At 37.9% G+C, this 21,207-nt stretch overlaps 1 protein-coding gene across 1 annotated transcript; it reads right to left on the bottom strand.

Moving 5' to 3' along the window:
- Positions 1–9,139: 9,139 nt before the first annotated feature.
- On the bottom strand, positions 9,140–19,906 carry pde9al (phosphodiesterase 9A like). Its single transcript, XM_031749896.2, has 19 exons — positions 19,847–19,906; positions 19,434–19,563; positions 18,223–18,293; positions 16,895–16,972; positions 16,615–16,658; positions 16,424–16,478; positions 15,196–15,266; positions 14,571–14,658; positions 14,392–14,473; positions 14,210–14,284; positions 14,040–14,126; positions 13,776–13,880; positions 13,524–13,606; positions 13,077–13,233; positions 12,810–12,923; positions 12,415–12,519; positions 12,167–12,295; positions 11,738–11,833; positions 9,140–9,598 (listed from the first exon to the last, which is right to left on the bottom strand). Exons 2-19 carry the CDS (start codon positions 19,500–19,502, stop codon positions 9,548–9,550), a joined length of 1,560 nt encoding a protein of 519 aa, XP_031605756.1. The 5' UTR covers positions 19,503–19,563; positions 19,847–19,906; the 3' UTR covers positions 9,140–9,547.
- Between the last annotated feature and the right edge of the window lie 1,301 nt (positions 19,907–21,207).

Here is a 21,207-nt window from a genome sequence, read left to right as displayed (position 1 = left end):
GTAATGCATGACAGCACTAAGCTATAGCCCAAATGGTGGCATAGACTTTGCTTTGCATTGTTTGTTATTTTATATAGGTATGTTATATTAATTATATTTCTGCTCTTTCTGAGTTACCTGACCTCCGCTCCAGTCCTTCCTGGTTTGGCTGAAAGAGGAGGCTGAGGGTGGAGCTGGTTTAAATGCAGAAGCCAATAAAGTGGATTGGACCATCTATTGTGATCATGTAGGGGGGAATGGGGTTCTTCTTGAATGGTGGTTAGCTGTTATCTCTTTAGTTTTCACCTTTGGTGTATATAATGGTTTGTTCATTTGCTATATAACTAGGGCTGTTTCTCATTTGGGCAGGTCAGTTTGTTGAGTTATGTTTTTGTTAAGTGACTTTTGAGTAGCGTTCTGTTAAGTTAACCTCTTTTATGGGCCCACTTGGTTCTTAAAAAGTTTATTTTTGTTATTTAGAATTTTTGTAATCATCTTGTCCTTTTTGGGGTATAATAAAACCCATTTTTTTGAAGATTATATTTGTCCCTGTGTGTTCCTGGCAGCTCAGATCGTGACAGTGCTGAAAGTTAACTTTAAGGAAACTTATAGGCAAAGTTGTAAAATTTAAAGCTGTGTATATTGTTGGTGGGGAACTTCATGGTGGATGATATTTGGTCAAAGCCCACATCAACTCACATGAGTCAGAGAACATCTGTTCAGGATACAACAAAGATCTCTTCGATATTTAAATCATGAAACTTTTGGCCTTCAGTGTGGAAGCAAAAATTCACAATGGGGTGTATTTAATAAGCTTGCAGAGGCATGAATCAGTAAACCCAGTTTCCTGAGCAATTAAACATAATTTTATGCAAATGTTGCCACACTGGGTAAAAGTGGGGTTCAAACAGAATGGTTTGCAGTCTATATAGCAAAAAATTTAACTGTTTCAACATGAACATAATATCACCTTAGATCTTTTGATGCACCTTCTATGAGCCAAATAATGTGAACAACGATGTTAGCGGGATGGGTGTAGAGTGGATTATCCACTTATCAGAAATCTTTATTTTAATTCCTTCTTCTAGAGGTGGGAAGATCAATTCAGATATCAGTTGGTGCCAATGCTGGTATTGGTATCGGAATATTCCACTGAATAATATGTTTTATTTATTTATAACTCATTATCATGAAAAGTACAAATCACATTGATTAAGCTGTCATTAAAATGTGTTCAGAATTTGCAAGTTGATGATGATTCATTGCCTAAATTCAATTCAATTCAATTCAATTCAATTCAATTTTATTTATATAGCGCCAAATCACAACAAAAGTCGCCTCAAGGCGCTTTATATAAATTGCTAAGCAGAAAAGCTACTCAGAAACACCACTGTGTTTGAGCAGGAACAGGAAGTGATACTCTACCACAAAGCGAAATAAAATGGTAAATGGACTGATTCTTATATAGCGCTTTTCTACTCTCACGGAGTGAGAGTAGAAAAGCGCTATATCAACACATTGATCTTCATTGATCTTCATTACATGAGCTGCGTTTATAAGCTCGGTATGTGCTCTTTGGTATCAGTATTGATACCATATTGAAAATCAGTTTGACTGCACACCACTACCTTCTTCTTCATTTGGCTGTATCTGAACTGCTAAATGTGTTTTGGAATTGTATCAACAGATACTACCAGCAAAGCACTGAAGAAACTCAGTCCTGTCTGTAATATTTGACTCTGATGCCTGATACTCTAAAAGTTGAAGCAATGCATCATCCATTTTGCTGGGTGGATCTCTTATAGAATGTAAAATTGGCATGTAAATCTACTCTGAATGAGCCCACTCAGTAAAATCCAACTTGCTAATCGTGACATGCAACGCAATTATCACGCCATACGCACATCAAACACAAGCATCAATCACTGTCACTTAGTGACATAGATTCTCCAGCATGCAGTAACTTTATATTTTCATCAACAGTCAGAGGGTTAAACCTCTCTTTACTGAAGCTCCTGTCAGTGTTTCCAAGGTTATTAAAAGTTTTGAAAGAAAGGATAGTTAAGCCAGCATTGCTAATCAGGGAAATGAACTGAGCTACATCGTGGGCTGCAAGTCACACTGAGTATTATGTGAATGAGAGCATAAAGGCTGCGTGAGAAACATGAAACAAATGTGGGTTTAGAACTAACATAAACTGACTGAAAGCTGAAATCAACAGAAACTTGAGCATTTGATCAGTGAGGCAGTCCTGTGTTGTGGTGCCTTTCAGCATCTTTGGTTCCAGCTTTACTGTTTTGGTGCAGTCTCAGTATATCAATAATACTGCTTTTGAAAGATACCAGCTTCAAAAAGACTCGAGTCTTTAGGCGTTGTCATTAAAACAAAGTTGGTACACAGTCCAAAAGCTGCACACACTTCTCACATGTATTGCAAAAAACAGGAGATAGATGGGTCCTCACTACTGGAAATACTAGTACATGAGAGGGTGGACACATGGTGGACATACTGAGTTGTGTGAATTTCCTGCTCTGTCCTCATGTGGGTACATGAAAGTGCATTTAATGTCCAATCACAAACATGCAGCTCTGAAGTTAAATTCTCGAAAAGTTCAAAATCAGGCTAAATGGAGTATCCATACTCAATTGTATTGTTTATTATAGATTCATAATAGATACTGTCCTGTATCTGTCCCCATGTAACCAAGAAAATTAAGCAGTTGAGGGCAAACACAAAGCAAACTTTTGCGAAGTTTTGTGAAGTGAGGAATATGGCATTGTTTTCTATGATACAAGCCTATCAAGAACCAGGCTATATTTTGGAACAACATCTTTACACAAGTAGAAAATCATCTTTTTAATAGTGATTAGAATTAAACCAAGCCCTAACCCACTTCCATAGCCACAGGCTATTACCCAGGCTGAGATTACTGATGCAGGAGTTTAAGATACTTCCGGCTGGTGGCCTTTTATTGTCACCGTGCTCCATATGTTCATCTCTCATTAAGCCTGCTTTCTGCTGCAACAGGCCTGCTATTCATACAGATAAGAGGCCAGTGTAATTGCTGCGTGGCCCCGCAGTCACGGCACAGCCGCTGATGTTCTGCCAGCACACAATCAAGATGCCTGCTCCAGATTATCGCGCTGTAAACAAACTGGTACCCCCACCAGTTCTCTCCCTCAGAGAACTGTCAGACTCTTTCATTTGCTGGGATTAGCGTTTCCAAATGTCAGCTGACAGACTGGTCTTACTACTTACTGACAAACTGTTTGTGGGACATAAACAAAAATACAAAATCCTGTCCAATCAGTTCTACTTCAGCTGATAAATGGATTTGTTTTTTCAATTATTCAACAACAATGAATATGATTACATTATCACACCAGTTTATTTTGCTTGGTGCTTTTGAATTCACGCCTCTCATTTGTGTTTGTCTGGGGCTGTAACTGCTGGGAGAAACTATTAATTTAAGTGCTCCTCCCGAGAAGAACAACCAGGCAGTAAAATGTCTATTTTTTGAGGACTGTAAATTGTAAATGTGAGAATACATGAAAGCTGTTTTTTATGACTCCAATGTCTTTTATTTTTTTTGCGTCCAGCTTTTAATTAAAGTAAAGAAACAAAAGTCTGGAAATTCAAAACAACTGCTCCTCTGTCAGTAATGCATATGAAATGCTGACTGCAATATTTCTTTGTATTCTCTGTATTTATTTTGTAGACGCTCTGCACATATGACCTTTGCAACTATGCAAAGGTCCAAAGTCTGTATAAAGTTCACATTCTTACATAACACTGACACCAAAAAAAGAAAAAACACAGACAAGCAATCCATGCAATCTCTGACAACATGTATCAAGACAGAAGAACTCTGTGCGAAACAGTGAGGTTTTGCCTGCATGTGGGAGCCCAGAAAGCCGAGACTGCAAACCAAACGATGCTGGTATGAAGGAAATGGATACTTGAGTTGAGATAGCCTCTATGTGCACAGCTCTTTGGAAATCAGATCTTCCAATATTTACTCAAGCTAAAGCTGCCTTTGATAGTTAAAGTCTGGAGTGACCTAAAAGAGATAAATTGCATGGAGTGGCGTTGACAAGTGAAATTATGATGAATGACCCAGCGACACATGAGAAAGCAGCTCCAATGGAGAGCAGCTGGTTAAAAGTATGTTTTCTGACCTCACGTACTATAATCACATCTTTTTACACATTCTATATAATTTGTAATTTTTATTTTACCAGCCAATAAAAAACGAGTAACATGCCATTAATGTCTGCTTTTGTTGCTAAAGTCACAAGTTCGAAATCATTTTGGTAATGCAGCAGCTGCAAATTAATAATAATAACAACTCTTTGTTTTTTTAGTTTCTGAAGACAACACTTCATGGAAAAGTTACATTTCAGACTTGTTTTATCAGGATGTAGTGCAGGTGTCTCAGAGGCCTGTGGCTGAATGTGTGAGGTCGTAGCTTGTAAAAGAAGCTAACCTGTGAGGTTTTGGATCAAGTTATTCCTTTAACTCCCCCGGGCCAAGAGCCTGCATGCCAGAAGATCTAATCAGAGCGCTGGATGGCTCGAGAGAAAATAGCAGAGGAGTTTTTCAATAATGAAAAAAAAAAAAAAATTGTTTCTCCCATACTGGTGATGCCAGCTTCTCCACCCAGGAGTGGGAATAAAGTTGTGTGAATCATAAAGTAGTAAAATGTTGTTGTATAGTTCTACATGTGTAGATTTCATGCCTTTAAAGAGCCACCATGATCTGTAAATCATAACACACATGTCAAAGCAGTCATTTTCATCTTGCATTACAAAAACGGAAAACATTGGTAGATGTTTATTTAGGTTTTTATGCAATAGATTACATCGTGCTGTATTTAAACACACCTAAGTCATCAGACAAGAACAGGAGAGAAAACTAAATAAAAAAAACAGATTTGCAGATTTCCCTCCAACCATGGCTGTTTTTTTTGTTGTTGTTTTGCCCAGATTTACACTGACTGACACAGCTCTTTGTTTACTCTCCCACAGAGTGTTCAGTGTCTAACACAAAAATGCAGGACCAGAATTTAAGGCTGACTTTCACGCCTGACCTTTGACTGCATAGCATTATTGGAAGGGATGTAACTGTCTTCAGTAAATCTAGCTTGTCTCCTCCAGTCCAGTGGTCAAGCAAGGAGCTTGGCGTTCTTGTGAATGTGGGAGTCAGAGGAATGGGACTGCCATGATGTTTTAACTGTCTGAATGTGTGTGCTCAAAAAACAAGTCTGAGCTGCCTTGTTGTCCAGTCACACACTGACCTTCTTCACATTATTTTCAAATTGCCCGACAACCTGGAACTGCATAGTGAAGAATGGATAAATGGGGCAGTAAGGAAAGAAAAAAAGCCAGGTGGCATTAAAAAACTTTTTTTTCCATGCAATCCAGTTTTGTATTAGTGTTTTTTTCATGTAACTGTGTGGTGGATCATTCGCTTCCTGCTTCAAGGCTTCACTCCCAAACACACATCCACACAGAAATGCCCTTACCTTAACCCCTGGATGAGTGCAAGCTGGGAGGAATTTTCCACGGAGTATTGACTTGGGAAAGTAGTGAGTAAGAAAAGGATGACACAAAATTGAGGATGACACACTGCATCTGTAAATCTGTCTCCTTTATGAGTATCTCACAGAACAAACATGCAACTTAAAGAGCTCTTTTGGAGCCTCTTGAAGCCCTTATAGTAATGAACAAGGCAAAGTTTTCTGATCAATCTGCATCCATTTCTATTTCCATTATTAACAAGTCAAAACAGGCTAATCACACAGTAAAAATACCCCGAGGGCGCAATAACCCTGCTACCACAACAAACGTGATTTCACTCTGTGCTAGCTCACAAAATAAATCTTTTATCAATTCTAATCAACATTCCTTCATACTTTTTTCTAACATGGTCTATGATCTGATATGTGGTGATAAAACTAGCCCAGAAACCTTAAACTGGATCAAATTACCTTTTGGTTTCTCCTGAACTTTCCCTTTACTAAGAGATCAGGATTTGTGAGACCACCAGAGCAGCTGTGATCCATGATTTGGAGATCAAGCTGCGGGAAATGCTAACTTTTCAGCTCATAACCTTATCTCAGATACGGTTGCACTGATTTACAAAAACAAGCACAACGCAAGCCTGAATTCAGTCTGTGGTGCATAACAGCTGGAAATAATTTACCAGTGCTTTCAGGAACATCAGAAGGAAAGACAGCTATAGATAATGAAAATTAAAGCCACTGTATGTAGTATTTCAAGATTTGGCACCATTGGCACCCCCAGGTGGAGGAATCAACATTGACTCAAATGGATTAAATCACAAACTGACTGGATAAGTCACTCCTTGATGAGAAGAAACTGGTAGAAAACAGAAATTATGCTAATTTCACTGAAAACTGGTACAAATTGTCTACCAAGGAAAGAAAGACAGTGAAAGTCAAAGGGAAGGTTTGCAAGATGTTAGTGAGACTTGCTATGACATATGGTTTGGAGACAGTTGAGCTGACAAAAAGATTGGAGGCTGTCCAGGAAGTGGCAAAACTAGACGTTAAAATTTTTGTTCTGAGTGACCAGGAGGGGCAGAATTAGAAATGAATATATGAGCTCGGGTTGAGGAGTTTGGAACCAAATTTAGAGAAGGAAGGCTGAGATGGAAGAAGATGAAGAATCTTCAAAATATCCAAAAAAGAAAAATCTTACAAAGACTGAAGAGAAAATCTGAAGGTGAAGAAGAAGAAGGTTCTGTGGAAGAAGATCTAAAACAGAAGAAATTCCTGAAGATGAGGAAGAAGACCAAAGAAGAATCCAAAAAAGATGCAACAAGGAACAAGAATTGCAAAGAAAAAGAAAAAGAATCTGGAAAAGGAGAAATGAAGAAGCAGAATCAGAAGAAACAGCTGAAAAAGAAGAATCTGAGGAAAAGATGAGGACCTGAAGAAAAATCTGAAGAAGAAGAAAAGAAGAATCAATATTGCAGGAAAGGCTGGACTAAAGGAAACAATATTGTGCAAGCGCAGTCAAAGATTAGTTAAACATTTGCTCATTTAATTTCGTTCGAGGTGTTTTAGAAATAGACACAGTATTTACTTTCACATCAACAAAAAGGCCCATTCAAGTGCTGTGAGACTTTAACACGATGTAACGCCCAGCCTCCAGGCACAGAAAATGTATAAAGGCTTTTAGATATCAGTTACTCTAATTAGCACTGAAGTCATGGAAACATCTAATAGTGTACTGAATGACAAGCTCAGTAGATTTGGTTCAGGTTCAACTATGTCGTCAGTCACTTATGGGAAAAATATAGATTTTAGCAAAACTTTTGCATTCAGTTGTTATAAGAAAGGAAGAGACTGAGAAACTAACAATAATAATAGAAAAAGTATTGCACACTGTCTGAACGTGTCAGACAGGCACTCCTTTTATTTATTGCTCGCTGTGGTTCAATCAGAGGCAATGCAGGAGAGTGCAGTGCACAATCCTTTCATGATAAGACAGCCTGAGTCAATACAATCTGTCACGCTACATGGAGAATGTAGAGGGGCAATTACACTCATTCAAATAAGACACATCCCCAAATCATTTACCTGCTTTCTCTCATGCCAGCAGTAACACTTACATCTGTTCTACTGTTTGAGATCATCAGCTCCTTTGGACTGCACGCAAAAGATTAGATTAATCCAAAAAGCACTCGCCAATTAGTTGTCAATAAATTGCTGAATGGACATTAATTAAGTTCAGGTATACACTGGTAGCCTGACATTTCTTATAAACAGCACAAACAAACCTAAAAAAACACGCGGTATAAATAATTTCTTTGGTGAGTGATGCTGCGAGTTTCTCTGTTTTATTTATGTGATTTCATCAAAGCTATGTAGGTGGTATTCAGTATGTGTCAAATAAAGCCTGCAGGTGAGGCATAAAATCGAGTGACTGGCAACATAGTACCCTAAAAAAAGTTAAAAAAAAAAAAGAGCAGGTAGAGCAAAACCACCACGATTTGATATGGCTCGAAGGGAAACTGTGGAGAGAGAGGGCGTGAATTGGGCTGAGGTAATTGGCACCTTTGGGTCGTACACAACTCCAAAATTAGTCATATTTCAACACACATCGACTGTATTTTAGTCCTCGAGTCTAAAATGTGGCAATAAAATATCACTCAATCTGGATGATGGGCAGAGAGGACAAGTTGAACATCTGCACAGAGCTTCATGAAACAACAGGAATAATTCAGGGATAGGTGTCGCAGAAGCCTTTGATTTATAACTATGTATAACTTCTTTAATGTGAGAATATTTAAAAACTTAGCAGGCTTAGAAGTTAGGAAAAATGTTATCATGTCATGTTATTTATTAGCTGACTTTGTGAGAAAGTTTGGATTTGCATTCTTGACCATAGTTACTGAAATATGAACTTAATTCAGTATGTTACTGTCCTTGTGCATGAAGTGTATTTAATTTGCAGTAATGTTACAAATAAATAAATAAATAAAATTCCATCTTCATTTATCTGCCCTTTCAAATCATAAAAACCGTATTATAGCAGATATTTTCACATATTGCATACCAAAATCCAACTCATGGATTTCTGTGGAACCAGCTTCCCGTTTGGATTTGAGAAGCAGACACCTGAAACACCACGTTAACTACTTTCAAGATTAGTCTTAAAATGTCTATTTTGATAAAGCATATAGTTAGAGCTGGATCAGGTGACCCTGAATCCTCTCTTAGTTACAGTTAGGTTGCTGGAGGTTTCCCATGATGCACTGTTTTTTTTTCACTCACTTTGTGTTTATACATTTACTCTGTAATTAATCATTAGTTATTATTAATCTCTTGCTCTCTTCCACAGTGTGTCTTATCCTGTCTTCCTTCCCACACTGATCACAGCAGATGGCCGCCCCTCCCTGATCCTGATTCTTCCTGGATCAGGTTTCTTCCTGTTAAAAGGGAGTTTGAGTTTTTCCTTCCCACTATCATCAAATATTTGCTGTTAGGAGGTCATCTGATTGTTTGGATTTTCTCTGTATTATTGAAGGACTTTTAACTTACAATGCAAAAGCGCATTGCTGTTGTTGTTGTGATTTGGTGCTATATATGTAAACAATTAGGGAAAAACACTGGACACTCCATGCCCCTATATGAATTTATTTCATTAAAATTGTTAGGAAAACACAGAAAATCTCACTTTGGTGCTTTTTTTTTCCTACTCCAGAATTTAGGGAAAAAAAAACAAACATTTTTATTCTGGTGAAAAAAATTATTGGTAAAATACTTCAAAATGAATCTTAAAATAATGCTTTAAGCTTGCCTTTGGAGAAATTGTTCAAAATGATCAGACTACGAAAATGACTAGGGCCAGCAACATAAAGTCCATAAATATACAAAAACATCAGCAGGTCCCGCTCTTTAACCTCCAGTGCAGAAGTCAAAGTTCAAGATATGCCACCTTGATGCCTATTTTAGTCCAGAGTGTAACGAAGCAGTGTCCCTTTTTTCTTTGCCATCTGCCATCTTCGGAACGTAGTGCTGGATGTCTTCACTGGAGCCTCACTCACACTTTTTTAAGTCTGTCCTGAATGTGATCATAAAAGATGATCCCTGGAATGAAATAATGGTTGTAATTAGGTAGAGAGAGGCAGCTGGACCTAAAGGGCCAAAACGGAAACTAAAAACTAGATTTTAACAAGAACTCGTTAGAAACTCATTCTGGATGCAATCACCCACCACAGAAAAAGTCAGTCGGATAGAAGTTGTCTTAGAGCTTTGAGTGAGAAATTGACTTCCTTTTGTGGAAAGTCAAAACTTACTCAGAGTCTTTGTTCTTTTTCTGTGAAAAACCTCAATGTGAGATGAAGAAAAAGAAGTTTAAAGTTTTAGCTCATGAGCAGAAACTGTTGTTTGTTGTCACTGTGAAAGAAACAAATAGACGAGCAACAATTTCAACAGTTTGTTTTCATCATCTGAGCCATGGAAAAAATATATTTATCTGCAAGCCGTAAATTTAAATGGACTATTTTATTAATTTTGCAATTTTTTCCTTCCTGCTCAGTTTTCTTTGAAATTTGTAATCTGTTCTAATATTGTTCAGCCAAGAGCTTCACACTTTTTCCATACATAATTAAATATAAATTAATTTAAGTGTACATTGACATCAAGTGCTTGCTGAATCCAAAGTGATGAAAATGTTGCACATTTCTAAAGGTCACCTTTTACAGATACAGTTCAGTTTAGAGACAAGTTGTGGAGAGAGGCAGAGACAGAGAGCACTCATGAAACTAACACTGAACTAAAGCACAATCAAGGACTCGGCTGTTTTACTCACACACATATCACTGTACTCACTCACTGCAGAGCTTACTTCTTCCTCCCGCCTAATGACATATTTTCAGTTTTTTTCTTCTGTGCCTCATTGAACAAAAGACACACCTTTATGTTAGCATTTAGTTCTTTAGTGTGTGTATGAATGTAGGCTTACTGCAGGCATTTGTGTGTGTGTGTGTGTGTGTGTGTGTGCGTGCGTGTGTGTGTGTAATTGAGGCAACACCCGTGTGAAACACATTGCATAACTGATAACTGGCAGTGATCGGTAGTTCCCATGGAAAGCTTAAATGGCACTGTGGACGTCAACATGAATTTGTTTACCAGTTTTCATTTTTCTTCCTGCGAGAGGAATATCTCATATTTTGATATTCCTACCAATTTACCCAGCTCTAATTTGTTATGGCAACATTAGTTAATTTTAATTGCTTGACAAGTACATGCTGAACTGGTATTATTCCCAGTCTTGCACGCTGCATCACGCTGCATTCACAATATGAAGTTTTGCTTATAAAAAAAATGATAACAATACAATTCTAACATTATGATCGAAACCGCAAGAATAAAGCATTATTTAGGAAGACTCGGCAACTTCTCTGTTGATTTCCTCAACAGTCTACGTGTAGATACTGATGGAAAGGCTAAATACTGTTGCAGCATGTACAAAAATGATTTGATTTGACTTGCCTGTAAGGGCTGAAGTGAAGAAATACACTCACTGGCTACTTTGGTGGGTACACCTGTTCAACTGCTCATTAACACAAATATCTAATCTGCCAATCAGAGGGCTGTAACACAATGCATTTAGGCATGTAGATGCGGTGAAAATGACATTCTGAAGTTTAAACCAAGCATCACAATAAGTAACAAAGGTGTGTCACTGTTGTTGGTGTCAGAACAGCCTGAGTATTTGAGAAGTGTGTCATGAATATGCACATGAAAAAAGAAATGTCATACGATGTCATAAGAAGTGTTTCCAGTACCTTGTTGAATATAAGGCAGTTCTGTAGGCAAAAGGAGGCTCAACCTGGTAATACCAGAGTATACCTAATAAAGTGGCCACTGAGAGTAGGATGGCATTGTTTTGTATGGTTTCAAAAATAAACCATATAAGGTTTTCTAAAGTATAAGGTGAGCTTTCAGGTAGGCAGGTGTAACCAGCTAACAGAGGCAAGCTAGCTGTTTCTGGCTGCTAGTGTTTCTGTATGCTAGCTGTAATAAATGTACTGAAAAGAACGAAATTTAACTACCTATCTAACTTTAAACTAGATCTAAATTAGATCACTTTCCCAAACCACAACTTTCATTGTGTTATAAACTGTTGATTTCATTCACTATCGTGATAAACACACAAAATAGCCACATTAGCTAGCTGCTACGTTAATGTCAGGTCAGAGAAAGAGCTAGAATAGGTTTTACCTCTGTCATAGCATCATCAATCTGCTTCAGTTCCTCATAGTGGTCACGAGAGTCTCTCAAAGGCTGAACCATTAATTCTTCAATCTGAGGGAAAAGCTAGTAGAAAATATCACAGTATAAATTTAACATAATCTGTTTACAGTACTATGCCAAAGAGCCAGCTGTTATTTCGTTATAATTTGCTTCCTAGGTGCCAAATTTTCTTGTGATTTTTGTAAGTGATCTTGAGCAATAGAAAAACTGGACAAGTGGAGGACAAAAGAAGAGACAGGCCTAACAAACTACAGTAGCTGAACAGTATCTGAATGCCAAGACCTAAGAGATATGTGTGGTCCCTCAGTTGATCGATCTACTGTTCACTGAAACCTCATCATACTTTTGCACAGTACTTTTGCACATCTGCACATAGCTGGAAAGACAGAGTTATACCTTCATGACAGTCTCAAACATTGGGATAAGGACAAACTTGATGAATCCAATTTGAGCTGTGGGTTTGGTAACTTTATCCCTGTCCATGAAGGGAGCGACGGGGAGACCCTCAGATTTCTCCCTGTCACTCTGGAAAACAAATTAGTGAAAGTATTGTTATTAAGTTCAGTGTATTCAGTCTTTAGTTTAATTTGGCATTATTAGATCACAGATTTACTGATGAACATCAGTGCTTTGGTTGGCGTCACCTGCATAAAGTACTCCTCAAGTAGACAGTCCACCCACGGCTCAGCAACCTCAGTTGGCCTCACCTCGTTGGAAATATCACAGCACTTGATCAGAACCATCTTCAGCTGAAAAAACAAACATACACTTGTAGAAACACATGCACAACACACACAAACTGTGAATAAAGATGCCTCTTCGTGACCACAGTAAAAAGCAAACTTTTGTCTTACAGCATTCCCTGTATTTCTGTAACCAATTTCCCAATTACACTAATACAATCCGTTTCACTTCTGCAAATTACAGCACAATCGATGAGTCTGTTTGTTCTGAGGTCACATCTGTTAAGCACAGTAAAAGAAACAGCCTATGTCAGGTAGAGTTGCAACATGACCTCCATGATGCACAGGCTACGTACACATGTCACATGCTCTTCACTGGTGAAGTCAAAGTTGTCCACTTTTTGCTTAAAAGACTCTAGTATCTCTCCGTGTCTGGCCATATCAGTGGCCAGAATGAGGGCGATAATTGCCTGGAAGCATAAGAGCAAAGTCAAAGTAAACTTGACATCTGCTTATACATGAAACATGAAAATATGTGGCAAGTTTGTAGGAATTGAAATGAAATGGCATGCTTGTCATAAATATATATTTGTACTAGTAATAGTTTTGAATGCACGTCTAACCTTTCGGATCTGTTTGAAAGCTTCGGGATCTACATTTGCAAAGATATTGCACTCGGGAAGAGAGAGGATCTGGAAAGCCACGGCACAGTGATGGTTCTCCAGCGGAGAGATGTCGTTGTAGCGCACTGCCAGCTCTGTGCGAGCATTGATTTGGTACCTGATAGATGGAAGACATTGTTGAATGGATGGACTCAAGATGGATGGATAGGATATTCTCATGAAGTTTCTCTGATAAGAGATATTCTCGCCTGCCTGAAATCCACAGCCCAAAACAAATACGATAAAAATGAATTGCCATGTTTACATACCCGAGTTCTCTCCATGCAGAACTAGTTTCACAGTTCATCAACAAGTGTTTTGCAGATGATGTCAAAATATACCGGGGGTCAACAGGTATGTGCAGCTCTATCAGTCAACACCCCCTACAGAGAGAATAGCGAATCTTACGTGTTGTTGTAGCCCGGGTGGTCCAGGTCGTGACACACTGCAGCTGTCATTAAAATGCCCATATCTGTGAGCGTCAGCTTCTCCTGGTCAGCAGTGTAAATGAAAGGGTTTGTTACGAAATGTAAATGATCATTATCATAAAAAGGATCTTTATTTTGCAAAAATGGCATAAATGCTGGAAAAGTCAGTCAAATTATACACTTGAAATGCATGAGTGCATATACACATCCACACTCCCAAACTACACTATACCTGCAGATTGCAGAGATGAATCATGCCATACATCATCTGACTAACACAGAAGCAGTGACGAAAGTTGTGGAAAGGGTTGTTACGGTAGTTCTCCTGAACTGCCAGCTGAAAGGCAGAAAATTATTCATTCATTGTGCTCACTGCAGAGTCTTGAAATAAAAGCATTTTATATGTTGTGCCCTTTAAAGATTCTTTTTTCAATCTGTGTTTGAACTCTCTGTGTTATTCAGTATAACCCAGTATACCCCTGTTGTCCTTTATTACCAGCCAGCGTTTCAGGGTGATGGGGTTCATATTGAATTCCTTCACCAGTCCCAAGTCATGGTACATGTACTCCAAACAGCTCAGCATCTACAGCAATAAAAAAGAGAAAAGAAGTCAAACATCAATCATTTGGATGACACAGTGGAAATGGTTGAAGGAAACTGACAAACCTCGTTGTGTTCCCAGTGCCATACATCAAACGTTGGCTTCTTCAGCGCCTCAATAGTCTCCTGAGAGAGCGTGTACTGCAACGGCCAAGCAAGTAAAGCCATCAGATCATCAAAGACCCATTATATCTTAAGAAGGGTGCTTTGTCTAACAGCGAAGAAAACATTTATCATAGGTAAGACACCTTTGGGTAACTGGGGACATCTCGTCTTGGAGTGACTTTCTTCCCATCATCTGAGAAGTTGTACTTACATGGACAGTTTACCCTAAGATAAGAAGGAAAACAATTTGAGACGTATTGCCTTTTACTAACTTTTGATATTACTTTTGAAACTGTAGGCTTTATATCAGACTTGTCTTCACCTGCCACCACCTCTTGAAGTCATTTCGTCTCGAAGCTTCTTCAGTTCATTTTTACACTTCTCAATCTCCACTACTTTCAAGCCCTCCACTGGAACAAGAAGAGTAATATTTTCTTAAGGAATGTGTTTCCTCTGGAATATTGCAGGTTATAGTCAATCCAAATGATGTTTCCTTTCAGATCCTCTCAGCTGTATCTTCCTTTAATACACAAAATCTTTGCTTGATTGTCTACTTGTTTCTTTGACTGTCAAGTACCTACACGCTCAGGAGTTGAGCAACCAACCTTGGCACATGAGTACATCTTAGGCTCCTTAAGGTTCTTATCTATGTCGGATATTATGATTTCATCAGGCTGCCTAGCAACCACCTAGGAACATGCTAAAATTATCTGTTAAAGCACAAACACCTATTGAAAGCATTATATGACATTTATTTCAGAACAATAATAATTACATCATAAAAACTTGAATCATACATGATATAATGTCTTCATGTTGACTAGCAATTTTACCTTTAAGTACTTACAACACCTTATAAAAGCATTTTATCGTTTTAATTTCATAGCCAACATACAGCAATACTATAACATGAACGTATTACTACTTGTATTAAATAGACCACTCACACTCTACCCTCTTTTCCAACATGGCTATCCTGTTGGTGACCTCAGTCTTTAACTCATTGATGCGAAAGGCTCTGTGAGGAAAAGGCAAATGACAATATGAGAATTTTATGGAGAATTTCAAGTGGTTCAATCGAACAAAAAAATAAAGAAAACCAGCCAACATCAGCTGACGACACAGCCTATATATGTATCCTGTCGGCAAATCGGTATATAGAGCACATTGTTTAAGCTGCTTTAGTGTGCCTACAGTTTGCATATCTACGATCTGCTTTGCAACCAGCCTCCACCCTAGTTCTTCCTCTTCATGCAATTTCTGACTATCAGTGTGATATCTGCTGTCACTGATGCCTGCTTTGTTATGCACCATGGATCTTGCTGCTGATTTGTGTGCATAATTACTGGAACTGACAATATTGTTATGACTATATTGGTCCTGACTAAACTGTATTTTTCTTTTTACTAACTGACTGAACTTGCCTCTAAGGCCTGAACATTTGTCAGTGAAATACTGCGGTGTCAGATATGTGTGTTAGGTACACATATGGGCAGTAATCTGATTAGTTTTTTCAAGTAATGAGTAAAGTAAGGGATTACTATTGCAAAAAAGTAATTAGATTACTGTTACTTTCCCGTAATCACACTGCGTTACTAAACCATGATTGTTTGTGAGTGTCTCATGACAATGATGTACAAGCGTGCGACGTCTGTGGCTGCAACAGACATCTGTAGATCAGCAATGGATAATATGGAGTGTGGGAGAGAGTACGACCATGCCGCGTTTAAAGCTTGGAAGTACTGACATTACTTTGAGTTTAACTCCGTAAACTTCAAATCTGAGCAAGCTCCTAGCACGCTGCCATGGGAATATGAAATTCACAGAGAAACCCCCGGATCCCCACACTGACATGACCCCTGTGGGACTGGCAAACCTCCATCAGCCCCACTACTGTTAAACAGGTGAAAATAGATGTAAGAGCGACAGGACTTTGTGCTGCTGAATCATTTATTTTATTTATTTTTTGCTGTGTTTTACTTGCATCTATTTGAAAGAGTGAGTGTAAACACAAAAAAAATAAAAATAAACACAATAAAATAAGTAATCTGTAAAGTAACAGGATTACTTTCTTGGAGAAGTAATCAGTAATCAGTAATTAGTAATTACTCATTACTTTTTTCAAGTGACTTGACCAACACTGGTTAGGTATGTGTGAAAAGATAAAGACATTACCTGCTGAACTGGTCAGCGACTTGGGACAGCACGTTCTGAAACATGTCCTCCTTCTCTGCAGACATCAGCATAGTCTCAATAAGCGATTATGTTGTCAGATTTGGGTATTGATTACTTTCTGTTATAGTGATCACTTTGAAAAACATGTGATGTTTCAGTGTACATTACACTGAGCTGTTGTAACACTTTACCTCCGAGCTGAGCAGTAGACAGTGGAACAACTTTGTACAAAAAGCTGTGAGGAAATCAGATGTACAATTATTATTATTTTTTTTTTCCTTAAAGTTTTAAGACCTTTTTCAGTTTTACAAACACTGCTTCATGCAAATTTGAGAAGCAACTATTATCTAGTTATTATTGAAAGCTTCTTTGCAGCTAGTTAATAGATGTGATGATGATAATGATTGTGATTACTCTGCTACTTTCCCGAAAGTAATTATATCCCAATGTCTAACAATGCTTTAACAATACTTTGGAGAGTTGGTAGGCATGGTTGGATCGATGGAGACCAAGGCACCCTCGGGATTCAGCATCATAATGGCAGTGTTCCTGTCGCAAGATGAGGAAAAGAAAGAGAGAGTTAAAACATCTGCCCTTAACTTTTTATAATTCACATACTTAATTGTTTATTATCCTCCTGTTATAAAACAAGGAAACACAATTTTAAAATTTGCCAAAACCTTGTTTAAACCTCAAGATTATGCAATCTATTAGGCAAGTAACAAGCCTATTCCATGTTTTTATACCGGAATTTGATTCAACACTCTAGACTGATTTTTTTCTGCTTTGTTGTAAACATTACATTTGAAAATTCATGGACAACAATCAAAGTTTGCATTATGAATATAATTTAGATTAAAGAGTCTGGCATATATTGATGGCTTAAACATTACAGAAATATAAAAATGAATTTGATAATGGTCACTTCTTACATTGGGTGAAGCTCTAATAAGTTTGTTAAGCCCTGTATATGTATAAAATCTTTTAAAAATTAATCTTTATTTATTTATTTTTTGTGTGTCAGTTGTGGAAATAAGTTTAACCTTGAACCTTTTGTAAGACACATATACTAATTGTATTAATATTTGTATTATTTGCTGTTAAAAAGCATAATTGTGACATATTTTGACAGTCATGTTCCTGGGTCTTCGACCCAGTTTTTACATTTATTGTGTTCTTGTGATTTATTCTTTTGGATTTAAGAGATTTTAATATTCTAGTTCTTCATTAGTCTTGAGTTTTGTTTTCTCTGGTGCATCTGAGTTTGTTATTTCTAATTCGTGGCTCTTGTTTTGTTACGTTAAGTTCCCTTTCAGGTCCAGTCTGTTGCTGGTCTCGTCTCCGTCTCGTCATCAGCGTCTCCTGCTGTAGTCTGTTTAGTCTCCGTGTTTTATTATCCTTTGTCCAGTGTCTGTCTGGTCTCTCTGTCTCCTAACTGGTTTCCTTATCCTTTCATGGTAACTTTTCAGTGGGCCAGTCCCTGTGTCAAGTTCACATATCTCAGTCTAGGTCTCAGTGTGTGTTATTTCCTGTTTTATTTTGATAGTCTCCTGCCTCCTTTGTAGTGTGTTCAGTTTTGCGTCCCTGGTCTCATTAGTCTATGATTAGTGTCAGCTGTGTTCCCGCCTGTGGCCTTCCCTCGTTATCCTCTGTGTGTATATTCTGTCTGAGTCTCCCTGTGTTGAATTAAATGTGGATTATTTCCTCCTTACAAGCTTTAGGTGTGTTCTGAGAAAGCTCAGCAATAAAGCTGTTTTTGAATTTAACCTCTGTAACTTTAGTAAAACTAAACAACAAACCTGGGAATGTTAGATGATGAACACAGAAGTTCCTTGATGTCACATGGGCTGCAATGGCGGCTGAACACCACCTGTGATGTAAACACAGCTCCTGCTTTGGTTTCTTTTTTCAGATACACATCTTATTCTCATATTCAGATATTGATCAAATAAATTAGTTGTCAGTTATAGTCATGTAAAATGAGTCTTCTCAAAAGCAAACATTAAAAAAAAAAGTGCTGCCATTTTTGTATCAGGTACACATTCACACAAACAGTTGAAGCTTGAGGCTTTAGAGTGTCTGTGTCATCACCTGGGGACATAAGGTAAGAGTCAGCTATTTTTAATAGTTAAATAAGGCCAAGTCAAAAACACCAGGGAACAATTAAGAAATTAATTAGTTGATTAAAAAGGTGGCTAAAGTTTATGGTTTTATTGATCTCAAATTGCATAAATAAATTTGCTCAGTTCATGAAACTTAAGCGTAAAATGCAAGCACCAAGTTTACAAAATCTGTTTAGAGATGTGGTTAAAAGTGTGTGCATCTCTCCATGTAATCTCAAGTGAGCAGATGTAGTAGACAAACAATCAGCCTCAGGCTGTGCGTTTGGGGCTTTTGAATAGACATGTCATCGCCAGTTCTCGCTGCTTGAAGAACTCTACATCACCAGATCAGCAAATCTCAGTGTGTTCAGTACTGAAAGCATTTGTCATGGCAGCTGCTGTTGTTATGATTAAAAAATCTGAAGAAAATCTGTGCTTTTTTTTCTTTTCTACATCGCCATCCATTATTAACTCAATTCCTGCTTATTGAAATGTTAATGTAATTAAATACATAGATGTAAATCCATATTGTGTTCTGTGTACAACATCAAACATTAATGAAGGTTTGTGAGTGATTCACAAACAGGTGTTTGGGTCTGTCATTAACACCTGTGAGGCAAACTGATGAGCACCACTCTCTAATTTTAGCTCCTCCTCAGCTGAAGTGTATCCACTGGGAATTTGTCTATATGAAAGCTTAGGAGGTGAATTATAAATGGAATCATTTAACTGCAATAGTTATCGACGGCTGTTTTTACAATGAAACCTATTGTGAAGTTCTAATTATTATCCTAAAATAGATAGAATAATAAAAAACTGAGTCACTGAAAAGGGGTAAAGGTTTGAGTTGAACCAATGGAAAATGTATCTGTAATATTGATAATGTAAATATTTAAAATTAGACCCACCTTCTGCACCTTTCCATCCACATCCAGGTAAATAGTTTTGGGGGCATAGGAGGAAGAGCTGGAACCCATGTTGGCCTCCCTCTCCTCTCTTACACACCCACAGATATTCTGCGTTGGAGTCCTGACAAACCTGGGAACCACCAGGGTATTTGTGCAGAGCTTATAAAATCATGATAGTTATAACACAAGGAGACCAAAAAAAAGCAAGTTTTACAGCAAAAAAACAAAAAAACTGGTCACAACAGAACAGCACTGATGCAAAATATCACCATGAAAAACATAAAATCGTGTATGAAACATAAAAATGAACACACAGTCAAATAGTTTCTTAAATTATCTTCCAATAAAACAGAAACATTTAACATTAAAACAGTGAAAATAACTAAAAGCATCATCACAGCTGTTGAACTCACAGCGTCAGTGAAGCTTCCCGTGCGGAGGCTGGAAGTAATGTCCCAGGTGCTGAGGATGCAGCTGACTCACATGCAGGTGCACGCGCACATGCTCGGACACAATCGATGCACATGCAAAAGGGAAAGCTACGAGGAGGAGAGAGAGGCTGGGAGCGACGATGCTGGTGAGGAAGGGTACATGTGAGGGAGCTGGAGGGGTATGGAGTAATAACTGGTACTTGTATTGGTTGCCATGGAGCTTAAGTGGCGTGGAGCTTTTAGGGGCTTTTACCTGAACCTCTTATCTACAACGTCCGATCCCCTGAATATTATAGGAAAACACAAACACAAAAGCATCATCAGATACTGGAGATAATTTATTTATGCTACTCCTGTCTGAAAAATTACATTACAGTTGTTGTGTTGTAGAAAACAGCGGTTGTTATTGGGCCAGGAGGCACACAGGGCTCAAACAAAACTCTGATTAGGGACTCAGGGTTACATGGAAAATCCTAGAAATTATATCTTATCAAGGGGACTAAATGTCCAACAAAGGAGGGGTGTGTTTTCAAATGACCTTGTTCTTTGAGTCAGCCAGTGAGCTTGTTTGTGCTGTATTAGTGTATATGTATAAGCGTGTGTGTTCCTCCTCTCAGTCCGCTCATCTTCTTTATTTTTAATGGCAGGTCCTGCAGATGGTTTGGTTAGATGAGTTCAGAAGGGCAAACACATGATTTCATACATTTTTGTTACACATTTAGGCCATGTAAAAGATTGACTGACCAGGCTTGATGCATTTCATGTAGTGCCTTTCTGATTTAAGTTTTGATGTTGCTGCAGTTTGTTTATCTGTACTGCATAAGTAGATTTTCACTACAAATGCTCCAAGGTGAAAAACCTCGGAAAGAGAAGCAGATATAGCACTGAAGGGAAAAAGTAGTTAAAATCAAAACGGCTCTGTTGTAAATAAGAACAGATGCATTAATTATCAAACAAGTTAAACGCGTATTTTAATCCAGCGATATCAAAAGTATTAGTCAGGCCCAAAGAGCTGCAGGATATATTCTAGGGCTTATGAGTGGAGGAATGACACATAAATAAATAAATAAAGCTCTGTCACATCTTTTAAATTCTTGTCTTATCTTTTCTGATCTCTTTTTGTATACTTTTAGATAACAGGGACTCTTTGGGTCACAGAAACTCTGCAATGTTAAAGGGGAAAGTGGTTCACAGAAGCCAGAACAGATTGTATGGATTTATTTTCTAAATTTGCTGGGAAACGCTCTCTTAATCTTTAGCAAAATATTTTATGAGCCTCTCCAAAATAAATCTAGTTAAGAATGTGCACCACTTTGTGTGGACTTGGACTGAAGTAAGTCCAG

This window comes from Oreochromis aureus, linkage group 14 (genome assembly GCF_013358895.1).
Source record: "Oreochromis aureus strain Israel breed Guangdong linkage group 14, ZZ_aureus, whole genome shotgun sequence".
NCBI lineage: Eukaryota > Metazoa > Chordata > Actinopteri > Cichliformes > Cichlidae > Oreochromis > Oreochromis aureus.
Note: the sequence above shows the minus strand (reverse complement) of the source record. Positions and strands in the feature narration are given on the sequence as shown.

Coding starts and splice junctions, on each gene's coding strand:
- pde9al (XM_031749896.2), bottom strand. CDS start 19,502: ATGGGTTCCAGCTCTTCCTCCTATGCCCCCAAAACTATTTACCTGGAT. Junction 18,294..19,433: donor TGGATGGAAAGGTGCAGAAG/GTGGGTCTAATT, acceptor TTTACATCACAG/GTGGTGTTCAGCCGCCATTG. Junction 14,285..14,391: donor ATGTCCCCAGTTACCCAAAG/GTGTCTTACCTA, acceptor TGGCCGTTGCAG/TACACGCTCTCTCAGGAGAC.